Genomic DNA, 15006 nt, shown 5'->3' with positions numbered 1-15006 from the left:
GAAGGACAGGCTGTTAGAGGGAAGGAACACAGGAAGGGTGTTATGGTTGTCATGATAACAGAGTGTAAAGCATTGGCCGGAGGAGACAGTGAAGGATGAATCCAAGGATGCAATCAAGGATGAATCTTCACTTAGAAAACATCTGCTATAAACAAAGATCAGGGGCGCTTAACTCACCCTGTAAAGGAGACTTGTTTAAATGCTCCTTAATAAAATCCTTAATAAAGGATTTAATAATAATTAATCCGTAATAATTATTAATCCTTAATAATTTCTTAATAAAGGACTTTTATGGATTTGAGTAACATTAGCTGTGTCTGCTACTTGTGAGAATTAATATCCAGAAACATATTCAAACAGAAAAATGACTCCTGAGTATGATAGAACCATTTATTCCCCGTGAACCACAAGAATTGTTTCCCGCAGCGTGCATTATTAGACTGTCAGAAGCAAAGAGTGAAAAAGAGAAGAGTGAAAATGAGTTTTGGAACCATTAAGCCTAAAACTGGATTTGCCAGACTCTGCTAGCAAGCGAGCAGGAGGCCAGAGGAGACCTGGCCCTGGCGTGTGTGCCAGCTCACCGCCAGCCCTGGCTGCGGGCCGCTGTGCGGGGCCAAGTGGGGTGTCCTGGGCGCGCTGTCCAGCCCAGAGCTGCGGGAACAGCACCGCCTGCAGCCCCGCGGCTCCGGCACACGGCTTCAGTGCTCCTACCCAGATCAAATCCTCTTCATTAAACCCGCGTGCTTGTTTGCTTTTAACAGAATGAGCATAGTATGGGATTCAGTACCAAACAAGCATTGTGACCAGGCTTATGTGTTTGGAGTTGGGGTTTTTCCCAGGAGTAAGTTTTGGGTTTAGAGCAGGAGATGAAAGGCCAGGGCGACTCGGGAGGCTGTGGGCGTGCGTGTCAGTGTGCACGGAGCTTTGGCTCCCATGTCTCTTGGCATGGCACCAGGCTGGCCGTGGAGCACAGCTCAGCGCCTCTCTGCCCTGCGCAGCGTGCTGGGGGGACATGACCTGGCAGGGAGGGGGGCTGCAGTGTCTTGAGCCATACTCATCCTTACATGGGGGATTGTGAGAGGTCTGTAGAGTAAAGTAAGTGCTCTTGAAGATATTTGAAGGAGCAACTTCCTTGGCAGATCAGTCACGTGGGAATATTTTGACAAATCTCATATTTTCACAATTACATGCTTCATGGCTCTTGTTACAGCCTCTTCAGAATTTTAGAGTGTTTCTCATAGCATGTGTCAGGCTAGTAAATCTTTATTTTTGTACACAAAAACCATCTTTTTCTATTAGAGATTTTTTTAATTCTTTACTTATGGCATAGATTTGTTGTCATGCAGTTAGACTTGCCACTGCGATTTCTTATGTTTTAAAGATGAAAGGACTAAATGTCCTCAGAACTTACAGAAATGTCCTCAGAACTTACAGAAAACTGTTTCCCCCATAAGTATCATTTTAAATAGAAGTTTTCCTTTAAAAACAAGCTTAAGTATGTTTTTAGGAAGCTGAAACATTAGGGAAACTCATTAGGGTGTCAGGATCTCAACAGTGGCCACAGAAGTTTTTTAGCTCTTTGAATGCTGATGGCATTTGCTGTGGAACACTGTAGTCATAGCAGCTCTTAACCATTTATCTATTATCTTGATGAAAATTGTTTTACTGTTACTGAAGTGAGTGGGTGTTCTAAGAGATCTTTCTCCCACAGGCATTGACTCAGATTCTTAAAGAATGAATTTGAAGTTTATTGTGAAACTCACAGCTGGCCTTGTGCCAGCTGTCATTTGGACTTATCTGTGACCTCAGTGGTAATTAAGGCCTGACCCTTTTTTTTTCCCCTAAACACACCCCTTACAGTTCTAATTTTTGAGCCTTTCCCCATTTTCCTTTGAAAAATCAGTAATGCTTTATGTCTGGGCTGGACATTTAACTTTGCTTCTAGAAGCAAGGAGAGCAGTACTTGAAAAAGACTTTCCCAGGAAATATGTTCTGAACAGCCTCAGCTGGATCTGTAATATTATAATTCTTGATAACTCCTGGGTAATGACACTGATTTTATGAATACTTGACAACTGAACTTCAGTTATTCCAAATAAGTGTGGTTCAGATTTGATTCTAATTTTGCATGTTCTGGAAACCATAAGAAAAGGTCTAATTTGGCATGTTTTCACAATTATCAATTCAGCTTAATTATAATTTAGAAAGGGAAACTTCTGATGTTTTTAAGGCAGATATTTGATTATAGTAGTCTGCTTTCCTGACCCTGTAAAAAAATGGGCAATTTAGCAAATAAGTGAGCACAAAACTCTGCCTTGTTTCCAAGTTATGCAGCTTGCCAGGGCCACAGTGATTACCTCACCTGCCTCAGGGATTTCCTGGTGGCCTCCAGTACATGGGCGTTGCGTTGAGTTGTTCCTGCTTGATCTGATTCTTTTCTCTCCTCTGTCTCTTTTGCCTCCACTCTAGATTCTGCAGCACATTAATGTTTGTTTCTGCTTCTTCACACACTGTTTCAGTTGAGAATGTGCTCTGTACATTTTAGGTGCTGGTCTGGAACACACTACATCCTACCGTGAAAGGCTGAGGGATCTGTGTGCATGCTGGGTGTGCACCCACTGTATGCACAGAAATGGGCACAACCCTATTTCCCTGCCATATTTACTTCTAATCAAGAAAAAAGGGTGTGATTCTTCTTTTAGTAGAATCATCCTAGGATCCTAGAACAGTTTGGGTTGGAAGGGACCTTTAAAATCACAGAATAAGCTGAATTAGAAAGGACCTACAAGGGTCATCCAGTCCAGCTCCCAGTTCTGTGGAGCACCATTGCCAAGAATGGCACCATGTGCCTGGGAGTGTTGTCCAGACTCTTCTGGAACTTTCTCAGGCTTGGTGCTGTGACCACTTCCCTGAGAAGCCAGCATCCTACTACCAGAATCTAGCGTGGAGGCATCTTTGGGTGAAGAACCTTTTCCTAATACCCAGCCTAAACCTCCCCTGATACAACTTCAGGTCATCTAGTCCAATCCCCCCTGCAATGAGAAGGGTCATCTTCAATTAGACCAGGTTGCTTGGAGCCCCATCCAACCTGATCTTGAATGTTTCCGGGGATGGGACATCCACCTCTCTGGGAAATCTGTTGCAATGTTTCACCACCCTTACTGTAAAAAATTTCTTCCTTATATTCAGTTTAAATCTACTCTCTTTTAATTTAAAACTCTTACACCTTGTCCTATTGCAACTCTCTACTAAGGCTCTACTAAGAGGTAGGTATGACAGTGTTGGAGAGTGACCTGTGCATCTCCTGTCCATCCATGTCAAGACTGAGCTGGTTTTGCTTGCAGCAGTGGAAGTGACAGTCCTTCCCCTTCTACCATATAACTGTAAGCAGCCATTAGTGTGTAAAACTATAGATTTTGTTCTAGAATCAAGACAAATAATATCAATAAAAATTGTAAGGAACAGGTTTTCTGTGGAAGATGGCTTGTTTTCTGCTGTGACTAATGACAAAACCAGGGATCACTATGAGCAAGTTGGGTTCACTAAGCATTGGCACCTAGGACTGTGTAAGGGTGTTCAATACAGACATCTGTGGGGGACTGGCCAGCAGGACCTAGGCCAGCATTAGTCCTTCTGGAGAAGAAGGGAGACCAAGTGCCATAGCCCCTGAACATAAATCAGCCCTTTAGGGAGGGACCAGGCAGCTGAATGATGCTCTTCCTTCCCTGTCAGGCAGCCTATAGGCAGTGGTGACAGGTGCTGTGATGCCAGCTCCCGGAGGAGGAGGGCAAGCCTGACGGGCCAGGGAATTTTATAGAAGGTGCAGAACAGTGTGGGGGTCTGAGTGGAAGCTTTTGGAGGTGACAGCCATCTTCTTGATCATCATCTCTGAAGTTTCTGACATGCTGGGATCAGAATTCAAGCTTTGTCACTGCTACAGTATTAGAAGCTGGTTTTTACTGGTGATAGTGCAGGGATTCCCCAAGAGACTAAACTACAAAGCATAAGCCTGCTGGAAAAGGATGATACGAAAATACCTGATGCTTATGTCAAGGAGAATGGAGCTTTCCTTACCACAGACATCATAGAAAACATGCCAGAAGATGAAGATCAGAAGATGAATCACTCTGAAACAGTGCTTTACATTCACTCTGTCTCCTTTTCACTGGTGAAGCCATTTTGTTTTTCTTGTTTAAGTTTTGTCAGATGGACCTCAGCCACTCTGTGTTTCCCATGTCTTCCTTAAAGAATCTCTTCTCATGCCCAAATCATCAAATCTGCCACACTCACATGGGTATGTTGCAAAAAGTTGCCTGAGGCAACATGTAACCTACTTTGCTTGTGGACCTTGTAAAATGTAGGGCTGGCAATTCTGTGATTTTATTGAAAAGCCACAAGAACTGTTGTGAAATTCTATGGGCTCAGCAGATCCCACACATCTGTCCAGGGACCTCCATCTGCCTCCAGTATTTGTGGTACTATGTGTTTTGAAGGAGGCAGAAAAAGATTTTGTTATATGTGTTGAGAGACAAGAATTGCCCTTGTGATAGTCAGAGAGAGGTGATTTTTCAAGCTTTTCCTGAAGCATCAGTGTAGGATCTCTTGAAGAGTGCAAGATGCTCCTTTTGGAAGAAGTGATCTGATGCTTTGAGTGAACATGCTTTGCTCACATCAGTTGCCCAGTTATGGCATTTTAGATGCACATCTGCTGCTCAGAGTATTGGAAGAAATTTCTTATTATATTGCCCTGTACCAGGATGACTAGCACAGTATGTACTAAGTAATTAATCCTCACAGGAACTGCCAGCCAGTGGAAGAACTAATACAGATACATAAGGTGTACTGGTGGTTTCCTGTTTTGACAGCCCTGTGCCAGTTTTTTCATATCCAGGGTGAGTTCATCTCTGAAGTGTCCATGATTTTTAGGAAGATAAACTGGAGAAGATGGTTGTCTTTGTAATATTTAGGAAACCTCAGAGCATAAGAAACAAACAGAAGGTTAATAAATGTGTGCTGTGAGAGACAGAGTAGCAGGATAACAAAATTATCTTTCAACTAATGGATAAAGAAAGCAGATAGAACAGAAATAGTGGTATTTTCTCATCCCACAATTCAGATACCTGCACACTGGGCAAATCCCCTGAGTTTTATGTTGAAAAGAGTGTGGGCATTGATCTGGTGCTGCACAAACAGTGCTTTAACTGTGCTGGTGTAGTGTCTTTGAGATGTACACCACATTCCCCTGTCGTTAGCCTTATGTCCTCCTGTGCCTCTGGCCACCAGCCTGTGCTGTGGGTCTGTTGTGGCTGGGGATTCCACTTTCCAAAGAGAAGTGGAAAGTGACATGTCCTGGGTGGTGGGGCAGGCAGCCATCTCACAGGGTTTTGTCATAAAGAAAACTTGCCTACTTTTAACAGAAAGAGTTTAGCACTCCGTTTGATATAGTCCTTTGAATATAGAAATAACATGTGGGTTAAAAATTAAAGATTCTTATGCTTCTCATCTTTCAAGCATTTATCATAATCAAATCTTGTATCAGGGATATCAATTATTTATATGGCTTCCCTTTTCTTTCCTTTCACCAGAGATGTAGAAGAAGAACACCTGTTCTTTGTTCAGCTTGGCAGTACTTTAGTATTATCAGAGAAAATTTTTCTTAGCTTCTTTTTTACATTAATTGCTTGCAGGATTTAATTATGTTAAAAAAAACCAATAACTAAAATTAAAATGATACTATTTTGTGTATGTGAAAATGATACTATTTTGTGTATGTGTGTGAGGGTGTAAAGCTTACGTATATGTATTAGAGTATTGGATTGTAATTTGGCTGTGTATGTAGAGTCTGTGTAAGCATTTTGGAAAAGATGTGTTGTAATTCCGCATGGAACAGTCTTCTAGATGACTTGTTCTGGCTAGTCTTCATCACAAGCATAATTATGTTCTGATGCTACTCTCAATTAAGATGATGGTATTTGTGAAAACAGATTGCAGGGTAATTTCATGTCTAAAATTGAAGTAAGAAAACTTGAACTGAAAAGTATTTATGAAGCTAATCTTAGGTATGGAGACAGTTTTTTATGCAACAGGATGAATCTCAAGATTCCCCCAAAAGCGTAGCAAACCGAGTAGTTGTATTAAGTTTAAGATCTGGGTTGATTCTTGCTGCCCTCATGTGTGTCCCATAGATCTAATGTTGGAAGTACAACTCATCTCTAGCAGAGGTTAGGAGGAAGAAAATTTCTGATGTTGTATTTTATCCTAAGCTTAGGAAGTTTCTGATCTGGTGTTCAACAGGAACACCAGGGAACTGACATTAAACTGTAGCTGGAAAGCTCTCAACCTCTGCCCTAGCAAGCCAAAAATCTCTGATGCTGAAAAATTAGCAGTACCAAAAATTAGCTCCAAAGAGCAGCTGGCTGATACCGCTTAAGACATTTCAGATAAAGTTGTATTGAAGCTAATGGGAAGAATCAAGAAGTTGGCCTGTGGACAGATATCTCCCAGATTTGTTGTGCCTGTCAGTAAAGGTGGATCTCCCAGCTGTCTCTGTTGTCATTGCAACCCCTCACTAGATCAACCCAATGTCATGGTTCTTTGGTAGGGTGTGTAAGGTGGGTGTGTGAGTTGTTGGGAAAGCTCCCTAAGTACTGGGAAACCTGAGGTGACAATACATGCTGTTAATTGGTGGATGGGATGCTTTGATTATGAAGTGTGTTACTTCCAGTCTGACTGCAGTGGACATGCATGCTGCTGATAATATATATCTGTTGTGTGTTTTTTTACAATCTGTTGAATTCAGTTACTGTTATCATAGTGGTTCATTATTTAGGTCCAAATAGGAGAGAGTTTGATATTGTTTAAATTGTCAGATACTGATTTTTTCATTGCTACATGCATTCATTACCTGTAACTTAATACTATTTTTCTTTTCATTAAAGTGATATAAAGTGTGATGAAACTGCAAGTGCAGAGACAGATGTGAATTTTGTCTATTACAATTAATTTGCATTTATAAATTTGTCATGAAAGTGAAGAAATTAAAAAAGCAATGCTGAGGTATAGCATTGAGGTTTAGCATCTGGGGTTTATCTGTATTTTAAAAGATATGTATTAATATGAGCATGAATTCTCAGGTGTAAGCAGGGATCTTGTATTTATTTTTTGCATTTATATATACAGGTTCGAAAGCATGTGAATGACCTATATGAAGACCTAAGAGATGGACATAACTTAATCTCACTTCTAGAAGTCCTTTCTGGAGACACCTTGGTAAGATTTTAGATCAGAACAAAATGGTTTCAGATGGTTAATTATGCATTTTCTCTGTTTGTTAACTCCTTGTGTATTGACTGCTGTAGATTTCTTTGATATTTTCTGTAATCTGTGACCTGATACCAAAGACACAAGTTGTATTTCTGTTGGTAAATATGCTGGTGTGGAGTCTGTGGGGGAGTGCGATCTGTTATCTTCGTTTCTTGTGGATAGTGAGACTTCCTTTCTTAATAGGGTAATGCACTATTTCTTCTGCTCTTTCCTTTCCTTTCTGATTTTTGTTTTAACAAATATTGGATGCTTAATATCTTTTTGCATTTAAGGGAGTAACTTACAAATAACAAGGATCAAATGTCCCTGAAATTGTCTAACACGCTCCTCAGGTGTCATTTCCTTTCTTTGTGAGCATTACTTCCCTTGCTTGGTATTTGTTCTCTTCATTATGTTCTTCTTTTCATGCTCTTCTTTTCATTTGTGGTCTGTCTTGTGTTTTTGCTGTCCTGTCTCCTGTCTGTTATATTCATTAGCCAAGAGAGCGAGATTTTTTGAAGACCTTACGGTTGGTGAGTTCAACAGAAGCATGCGCAAATGAACAGCATGAGGATGTGGAGGATGAGGATAAGGGGGTAGGTGCCGACCCCCATAACTGTACTAATGTAGTGTTTGAAGTGTGGTGTCTGCTAATGTAAATTCTTAGTTTGGTGTGCTGCAGTAGTGGGCTGTAGAAAGGACAAAAGAGCTTTTGTTGGTAAACCAGGATACATGTGTTTATGGTGGAGGTATGGTAAAGACAAGTTTTTATCCAGTCTTTCTGTGAACAGCTAAAATGCAAATGTTCAAGATTTCTATTTGTGTTCTTTCATCAAACTGTACAAAACCATGGTGCAAATGTATACTGGACAATACTATCAAGAAGCTATAAAATATATTTTTAAAATAATAGCTAGGGAAATACCATAGTTCTATTAAACTAAGATTTTTTTTTTTTAAACTTGCAAACAGTTTTTTTTAAACTTGCAAACTTCCATATACAAGTAGTTAAGATAAAGACTTGAAGGTTCTTCTTAGTGAAATCAATGGCAAAAAATTGATTTATCTTAATTACTATGTGTATGATGTGTGTGCCATAATATTGGATAATATCTCAAAGTAAGGTAATTCAGTGTGCAGATGTGTTTGTTAGAATTTACCATATGTAGTAGTGATTTTTATCAAAGCAGGTAGATTAGAATTTAAGTGACAGCTTTGTGTTGTGGCTACTAAAAATACAGATAGTTTGCAGGGTTTATCTTTCTTGCAACAAATGCTGAATTATCATTACTCTATTTTGCCCATCCAGAAGGGAAATATCTACTCATAAAGTGTAAAATGTTGGGTGCTTGTTAGTCTGAGTGAGCTGTTTCATGCCTTTTTAGACCTTGCATTTTGGCATTTGCTAAAGCATCTTGCTGTCATAGGGCCTGAGTGCCTCCCTGGCTCCCGTGTGTTGTGCTGCAGTTGTGATTTCAGTGGAATTTGTGTGCTTTTTTTCTGGAGTGCAGCATAAATCAAAATGCTGCATTGTTTTATTAAAAAAATATTTCCCCTCTGAGATGATAACTGTGTATTTTGGGGCTTACTATACCTTCCTTCTTGTGGAAAAACAAGTTCCAGGTCTGCAGTCCTTCATTCCTTCTGTGGAAGCTACTTGATAGCATGGGCTGTAATGCTTGATCCTGAGTTTTTGGTGTGAAAAACAAGGGGCTAAATAGAAGATTCTGTAATGGAAATTAAAATTCTTTTTGTTTCAGTTTATGCTTCTTATTCAACTTCATCTTCTTATGTTTCTTTTTGGCAAGCATCTGATACTCCATAGGGGGAAAAAAAGGCAGTTGAGGAAGGCTTGGGCTTATCTGTGTGTTTCACAGTGGTTGTCTGAGGAAATGCTCATGTTCATGGCTGATCCCTAGCAATTATAGTCCGCTTCAGTTTATTGCTGTGAAAGTTTGTGAGAAATCTGAAATAAGGAAGATTAGAAGGACTTGGATATGATGTTGATGGTATAAATTTAACTGCTTTCCCATGCTGATCTGTGACAGCTAAGTATGCGTTTTCTGTGTGATTCTTCTTCTGGGTGATTTTGCACTAACTGCATGCAGTTTTGCCATGTTTCCATTAACACACCACTCATTTTTATTTTACAATTTCCTTTTGATAGTTCTGACTTTGCTTTGAGGGGAGTGACTTGTTAGGTTTTTTTATGCTTTAAAGTTTTCTACCCAAGTCAAGAGTTTAAGCTTACACTCCAGGACTGTTCATGTTATATTGTTCTGTTTGGAGGAAGATACTGTCTTTAATAGATGCTTTGAATAAATATGTATAGATATCATAATCATTATGCAGTCATACCATTAAGCCATGAAGTTCCATACAGAGGTAAGCTTTTCCATCACAGAATTTACCAGAACAATGTAAAGGTCCATGACATTACTTATGTTTTGTTTTGCTTAATACACTGTAAATATTTTATAATAATGATTAGTTTCTGTAGGTAATAGCCCTCTTGACCTTAATAGTACTTTACAGGGAACAGCTATCAGCCTGCATGGATCAAAGTTGCAGTTGGGGACCACTGATCTCTCTTGCCATCCACTGTACTAAAAAATAACTGCAGTTAAAATAAATAGCTAAAGCACACTTTTCCACCAAAGGTATTGACTTCATTAAAGTTGTAGTGCTTCAAATGTTCTACATGGTGTATTTAAATCAGACTGTTTGTTCTTTTGTCTCATGAGGAAATCTCACAAGTACTGTTTTCCACTTGTAGCCCCGAGAAAAAGGTCGGATGCGTTTTCACAGACTGCAGAACGTCCAAATTGCACTTGACTATTTGAAAAAGCGCCAGGTATGATGAAAACAAAAATTAAAGAAAAGAACTAATGAAAATTTTGTCACCTATAACTAATAAATAACAAATTTGTCCTGCTTTATCTCTTTTTTTTTTGTTGTCTAACAGCTTCCTGTGTAGTCTCAGCTTTATGTCATGCTTGAGATGGTTAAGAGAGATGTGGGAAAGGTAGTTTTATACTACCCTTCCCTGAGCAATAGCAGCACATGGACTGTGCTATATGCTATTAAAGAGGAGAAAATTATGGGTGGGTGACATCCTTAGGAGTTGCTTATAGTAAATTTAACTGTCTTTCATGTTGCCCAGACACTAACTGGTATGTAGTTTTGTTCACAATCTAATTTTTACTGAAAAATGCCAATTCAAATATATTAGAATGTTGTATGGGAGTTCCTTGTTTTGATTGATTTTTTGTTTGGGAAAACTTTCTCAAATTTTCATCCTGATAAAAGCAAAACTAGTGTTTTTAGATGAATTAGAGATGTATCAGAGCCACCTGGGCACTGTGGAAGATTCAGGCTTAATTTCACTTGTATCTCCTTTTAGCCAGACACTTGAAGTCCACACTGTTGCGTTTCTGCTACTGTGAATTTCTTTCCACTTTTCAATATCTTTTAAATGCTTACAGAAACTTGATTTCTCCCTTTTCCAAAGGGAGAATAAAGGGATTTCTCCCTTTGTCCAAAACATGGAAGGAAAAACTGTTCCTCCCTGTCCGTCACATCCCAATGAATTGACACTGAAAATCTACTCTCTGATTGGTTGATTAAAAAAAAAATTTTTTTTTGCTACTTCAGAAGTTTGACAGAATATGAGGTAGCAAACCATAAACAGATACTTAGTTTTGTTATGCAACCAGCTGTTGTTTTGCATTTTTAAATTTCAAACCTGCCTTTTCGGGTCACTGAATGGAATGTGTGCGCTGAGAACAAAATCCTCCTTTGCCGAGTTCAAAGCAAACTTTTCCTGTTAATCTAAGTGAGCCACTGAGCAAGTACACTACAAAGTAAATGAATGGCTACTTGACAGTCACAATGGCAGTTTTATGTGGCAGGACCTCAGGACTTGTGCTGCACCATGCCTTATTTATGCATGACAGACCGTGCATATTAAAATGTAGGAGGTGTAGAGTTGTGTCATCCTCATGTTTATGAACATGCATGTGCTGCTGTTGATTGTGATCTGAGGATTTTTGTGCTCTCTTTAGCCTCGCAGCTTCATGAAGATGGCTGTTCAAAATGTTTGTAGGGCTTTAGTCTTCGCAAATTGTCAGTGGGGCTTGCAGTTGATTAAAATTTCCGCCCTCTAGTAGGTGTTTCTAAACTGTATTTAGGAATTAACTGGCTCCAGTTGGCTGTGTAACCTCCAAGTACAATGCTTTATTGTGATCATAAGGCAGAGAGAGCCTATATATTGATAATTTTGGAGCCTGACTTGAGAAATAAACAAACAACAAACTGTAGAATACACTGTCTTTCTTGCAGAGAGTGGGGCTTGGCATTTTTTTTCCCTCCAAATAGTAAAGATTATGTCTGCAGATCAAAAGAAGGCTTTTGCTTGTTCAGTTGATAACAGGGTATATGTTGAAAAGCATGTGCATGAAACTTTAGTAATGTAAGCATAAAATGTCTTTTAGCTAAGTCATCTTTAACTGCTGGGTTCTATGGATGCATAATACAAATAGAGAAATGAAATTTATTAATAAAATTAGAGAAAATACCAGAATTATTGAGATCACTCTGGGTGTGAGTTTATGGGAGTGTAATAACTGCAGCTCTTATTTTAATCCTATTAACCATTTGTTTATAGCACTATGAATGAGTACACTTTCAGAAACTGTAATAATTATTGTCTTTTTCAAGCCATTGTTTACTTAAATATGATACTAAATTCCTAGTTTAATCAAGGCAGACCTGTGTTTCAGCAGGCCAGCTCTCCTGCTGCTGAATCCTTGTTTAAGTGCAGGAAAGCGTGGGGTGGAAGAACAGCAGCGATAACTTCCAGTGTCAGCACTGCCCTGGGACTGATACAGCAGCTACAGATCATTATATTCATGTTATCCTGCCCTCCTCTGTCATGCCTTCCCCTTTTGACAAGAGCTGAGGCAAAGGGTAGTTGGCATGGGGAGCAGATCTGCCAGCCTAGTGACAGCTGAGGAATTTCCTCATCCCGGTGTGAGTGGGAGAGGGCAATTCCTGGCAGGCACTTACAGGCAGAATGTAATTCCTTTGTGCTTTTGAGAATTAAACCCAGCAGAGTAGGCTCAGGAAGTGAGTAGTGCATCCTTTATAGTCATGCCTGTGTAATGCAGTAAGTATTTGTGGCATATTTATTTCAATTTTGCCTGTATTTTCTTTCCGTGATGGCAGGTGAAACTGGTTAACATCAGAAATGATGATATAACAGATGGGAATCCCAAATTGACTTTGGGGTTGATATGGACCATAATTTTGCACTTTCAGGTAAGCCTAGTTTTGGTTGACTATATATTTTTGGTCAGTTTCTTGCATAGCTGTGAGGAATGTCGATGTAGACAGGACTCCACAGATTTTATCTCTTTTCTAATATGTTTCTAAAGGTTTGGATGATGTATCTTATTTCATTATGTAAATTGAATCTCAAGATTTTATTTGCTAATTTCCTGTTTGTGGAGTGAAAGAAAGCTTCAGTTTTGAACATCATTAAACACAGTAATTGATGTATTTCTTCCTGTGTTTGGACACATCCTTCTTGTTTTATTCTACAGACTTCTTTCTATAAGATTAAGATATATTGAAAATTTTTGAATATTTTTTTTCATTCAGGATCTGCTGCTATGAATATTTTAGCAAGCTGTACTCTCAGTCTCTTCTAGTAGTTCCTCCCATATCTGCATTTGTTTCTAGCCCCAGTGATGGTGGCATGGGTCACACTAGGTGGCACTCTGGTTGTTGTACACTGGCAGGATTGTGTACAGTATAATGCAGCCTTACAGTGAGTGGTGTTAAATTGCTCCTCAAAAGAAGGCTTGCATAATGGCCCTGGCTGTAGATGATGTAATTCAGATGACAGATAATTCCCATTTAGTGACTGCAGCATTGTTAGTGATGAACTCCCTGCTGTGCAGGCATTTTAAATGATCAGAAATTTGCAAGATCACACAGAAAAAGTATCGTTCACTTAGGAGTATTCCACACTGTATTTATGACTGAAAAAAAAACTTTTTACAAGAGCCAGAAAGGCTGCTAGGATCTAATGTGCCCTTCTGCAAATCCTAATGTGGAGCAAAGATACGAATAGGGCCAATGGTACCCGGATATAAACAGGGTGCACATCTTAGCCCAGACCAGCACACAGAATAAAGGGGAAACCACTACCAAAGACCTGGAGCTCTGTCAGCTCCCCTTGTCATGTCAATCTTTGCTCCCACATGGTTATACAGAGGAAAAAATGCTGGGTTTAAATATATTTAAGCATGACCTACAGAATTAGGCTGTGATTGAAGGTTGCTCTATTTTAAGAAATAAAGATTATTAACAACTTACTAATGGAAGCTGTTAGTGGAAGTTAAACCTTTACTTGATGTGTATTTTATGTTTCTGAACCTGATTTTTGGGCTTTTGCAAAATGAAATTGTTAGTTTTTCTCATTACATGAAGCACAGGACATCTGGCACAATCCTAGGTGCTAGTAAAAAGTCATGAATGCTAGTGCTGCCAGTTGTAAAAAAATGGATGAAAACAAAAATCAATTTATATAAGTTGCCTTCTTTAGGTGAACTGGTGTGGCAAGGGTTTCCCCTGTAAGGTAGTCAGTTCCATATGAAATATGTTGAAGCATTTAAATTGTAGCCAAAACACACTTCACTATATCCTAACCCAAATAGCTAACAACTGAATGTCTGCAAGTACAATTCAGGTCTTGTAGAATATTCTACTGTCAGAGTAGAATATTTCAATTGGAAGGGAGCTACATGTAGTGGGACTGCCTGACCAATTTAGGGCTGACTAGAAGTTCAAGCATGTTGCTTAGGGCATTCTCCAAATGCATGTTAAGGCTCGGGGCACCGACCACCTGTCTAGGAAGCCTGTTTAATGTCTGACCACCCTCAAGGAAGAGAAATGCTTCCTGATGTCCAATCTAAACCTCCCCAACAAAGTTTTGAAGTATTCCCATGTGTATCCAGTGACTGGATACCAGGGAGAAAAGAATCAGAATGGTTTGGGTTGGAAGGGGACCTTGAGAATGACTTCATTCCATCCCCCCTTCTGGGGGCAGGGACACCTTCGACTAGACCAGATTGCTCAGAACCCCATCCAACCTGGCCTTGCGCACTCCCCGGAATGGGGCATCCTAATAACTTCCCTGGGATCTGTTCCATGATCTTCCCAGGCACAGAGGAGAGGCTGACAGTTTAATAGTTCCCAGCGTTGTCTTTTCTTCCATTTCTAAAGATGGGTTCCCTTTTAAAGAGCTCAGAGCCTCCCTCTAGTTCCCCGGAGAGCAGTGAGGTCACTCTTCAGCCTTCCTTTCTCCAAACTAGAAAATCTCAAAGTCCTCTAGTGCTCCACTTAGAACATGCTTTCCATCCCTGCCACCAACTTTGTTGCCCTTCTCTGGACATACTCAAGACCTCCACACCCTTCTTTAACTGTGGAGACCAGCACACAGCTCTCAGACTGAGGCTGCACCAACACTGAGTACAGCAGGATAATTGACTCTCCCTACTGGCTGTTTGGGCTGTGTTTGATGCCCCCTAGTATGGGGTCTGCCACCCTGATGACCTTCTTTTTCAAAATAATATCTTAAAAAATTGGTGAAAAAGTTATTTTAAGGATGACTTCTGGTGCTTGACTAAATATTAAGCC

At 39.8% G+C, this 15006-nt stretch overlaps 1 protein-coding gene across 36 annotated transcripts in view; it reads left to right on the top strand.

Annotated features, from left to right (window-relative positions):
• The window catches only part of DST (dystonin), a 289183-nt gene that overhangs the window by 99344 nt on the left and 174833 nt on the right, over positions 1-15006 (top strand). For 22 of the 36 annotated variants that reach the window (XM_038134003.1, XM_038134001.1, XM_038133992.1 and 19 more), the window contains 4 exons: positions 7180-7269; positions 7800-7898; positions 10079-10156; positions 12529-12621. In XM_038134003.1, the coding sequence (XP_037989931.1) occupies positions 7180-7269; positions 7800-7898; positions 10079-10156; positions 12529-12621 (360 nt within the window). The remainder of the gene's footprint in view (positions 1-7179; positions 7270-7799; positions 7899-10078; positions 10157-12528; positions 12622-15006) is intronic. The other 14 variants (XM_038134007.1, XM_038134006.1, XM_038134005.1 and 11 more) reach the window with 2 other exon arrangements.

Source organism: Motacilla alba, chromosome 3 (genome assembly GCF_015832195.1).
Source record: "Motacilla alba alba isolate MOTALB_02 chromosome 3, Motacilla_alba_V1.0_pri, whole genome shotgun sequence".
NCBI classification, from domain to species: Eukaryota; Metazoa; Chordata; class Aves; order Passeriformes; family Motacillidae; genus Motacilla; species Motacilla alba.
This window is presented reverse-complemented; position numbering and strand designations above follow the sequence as displayed.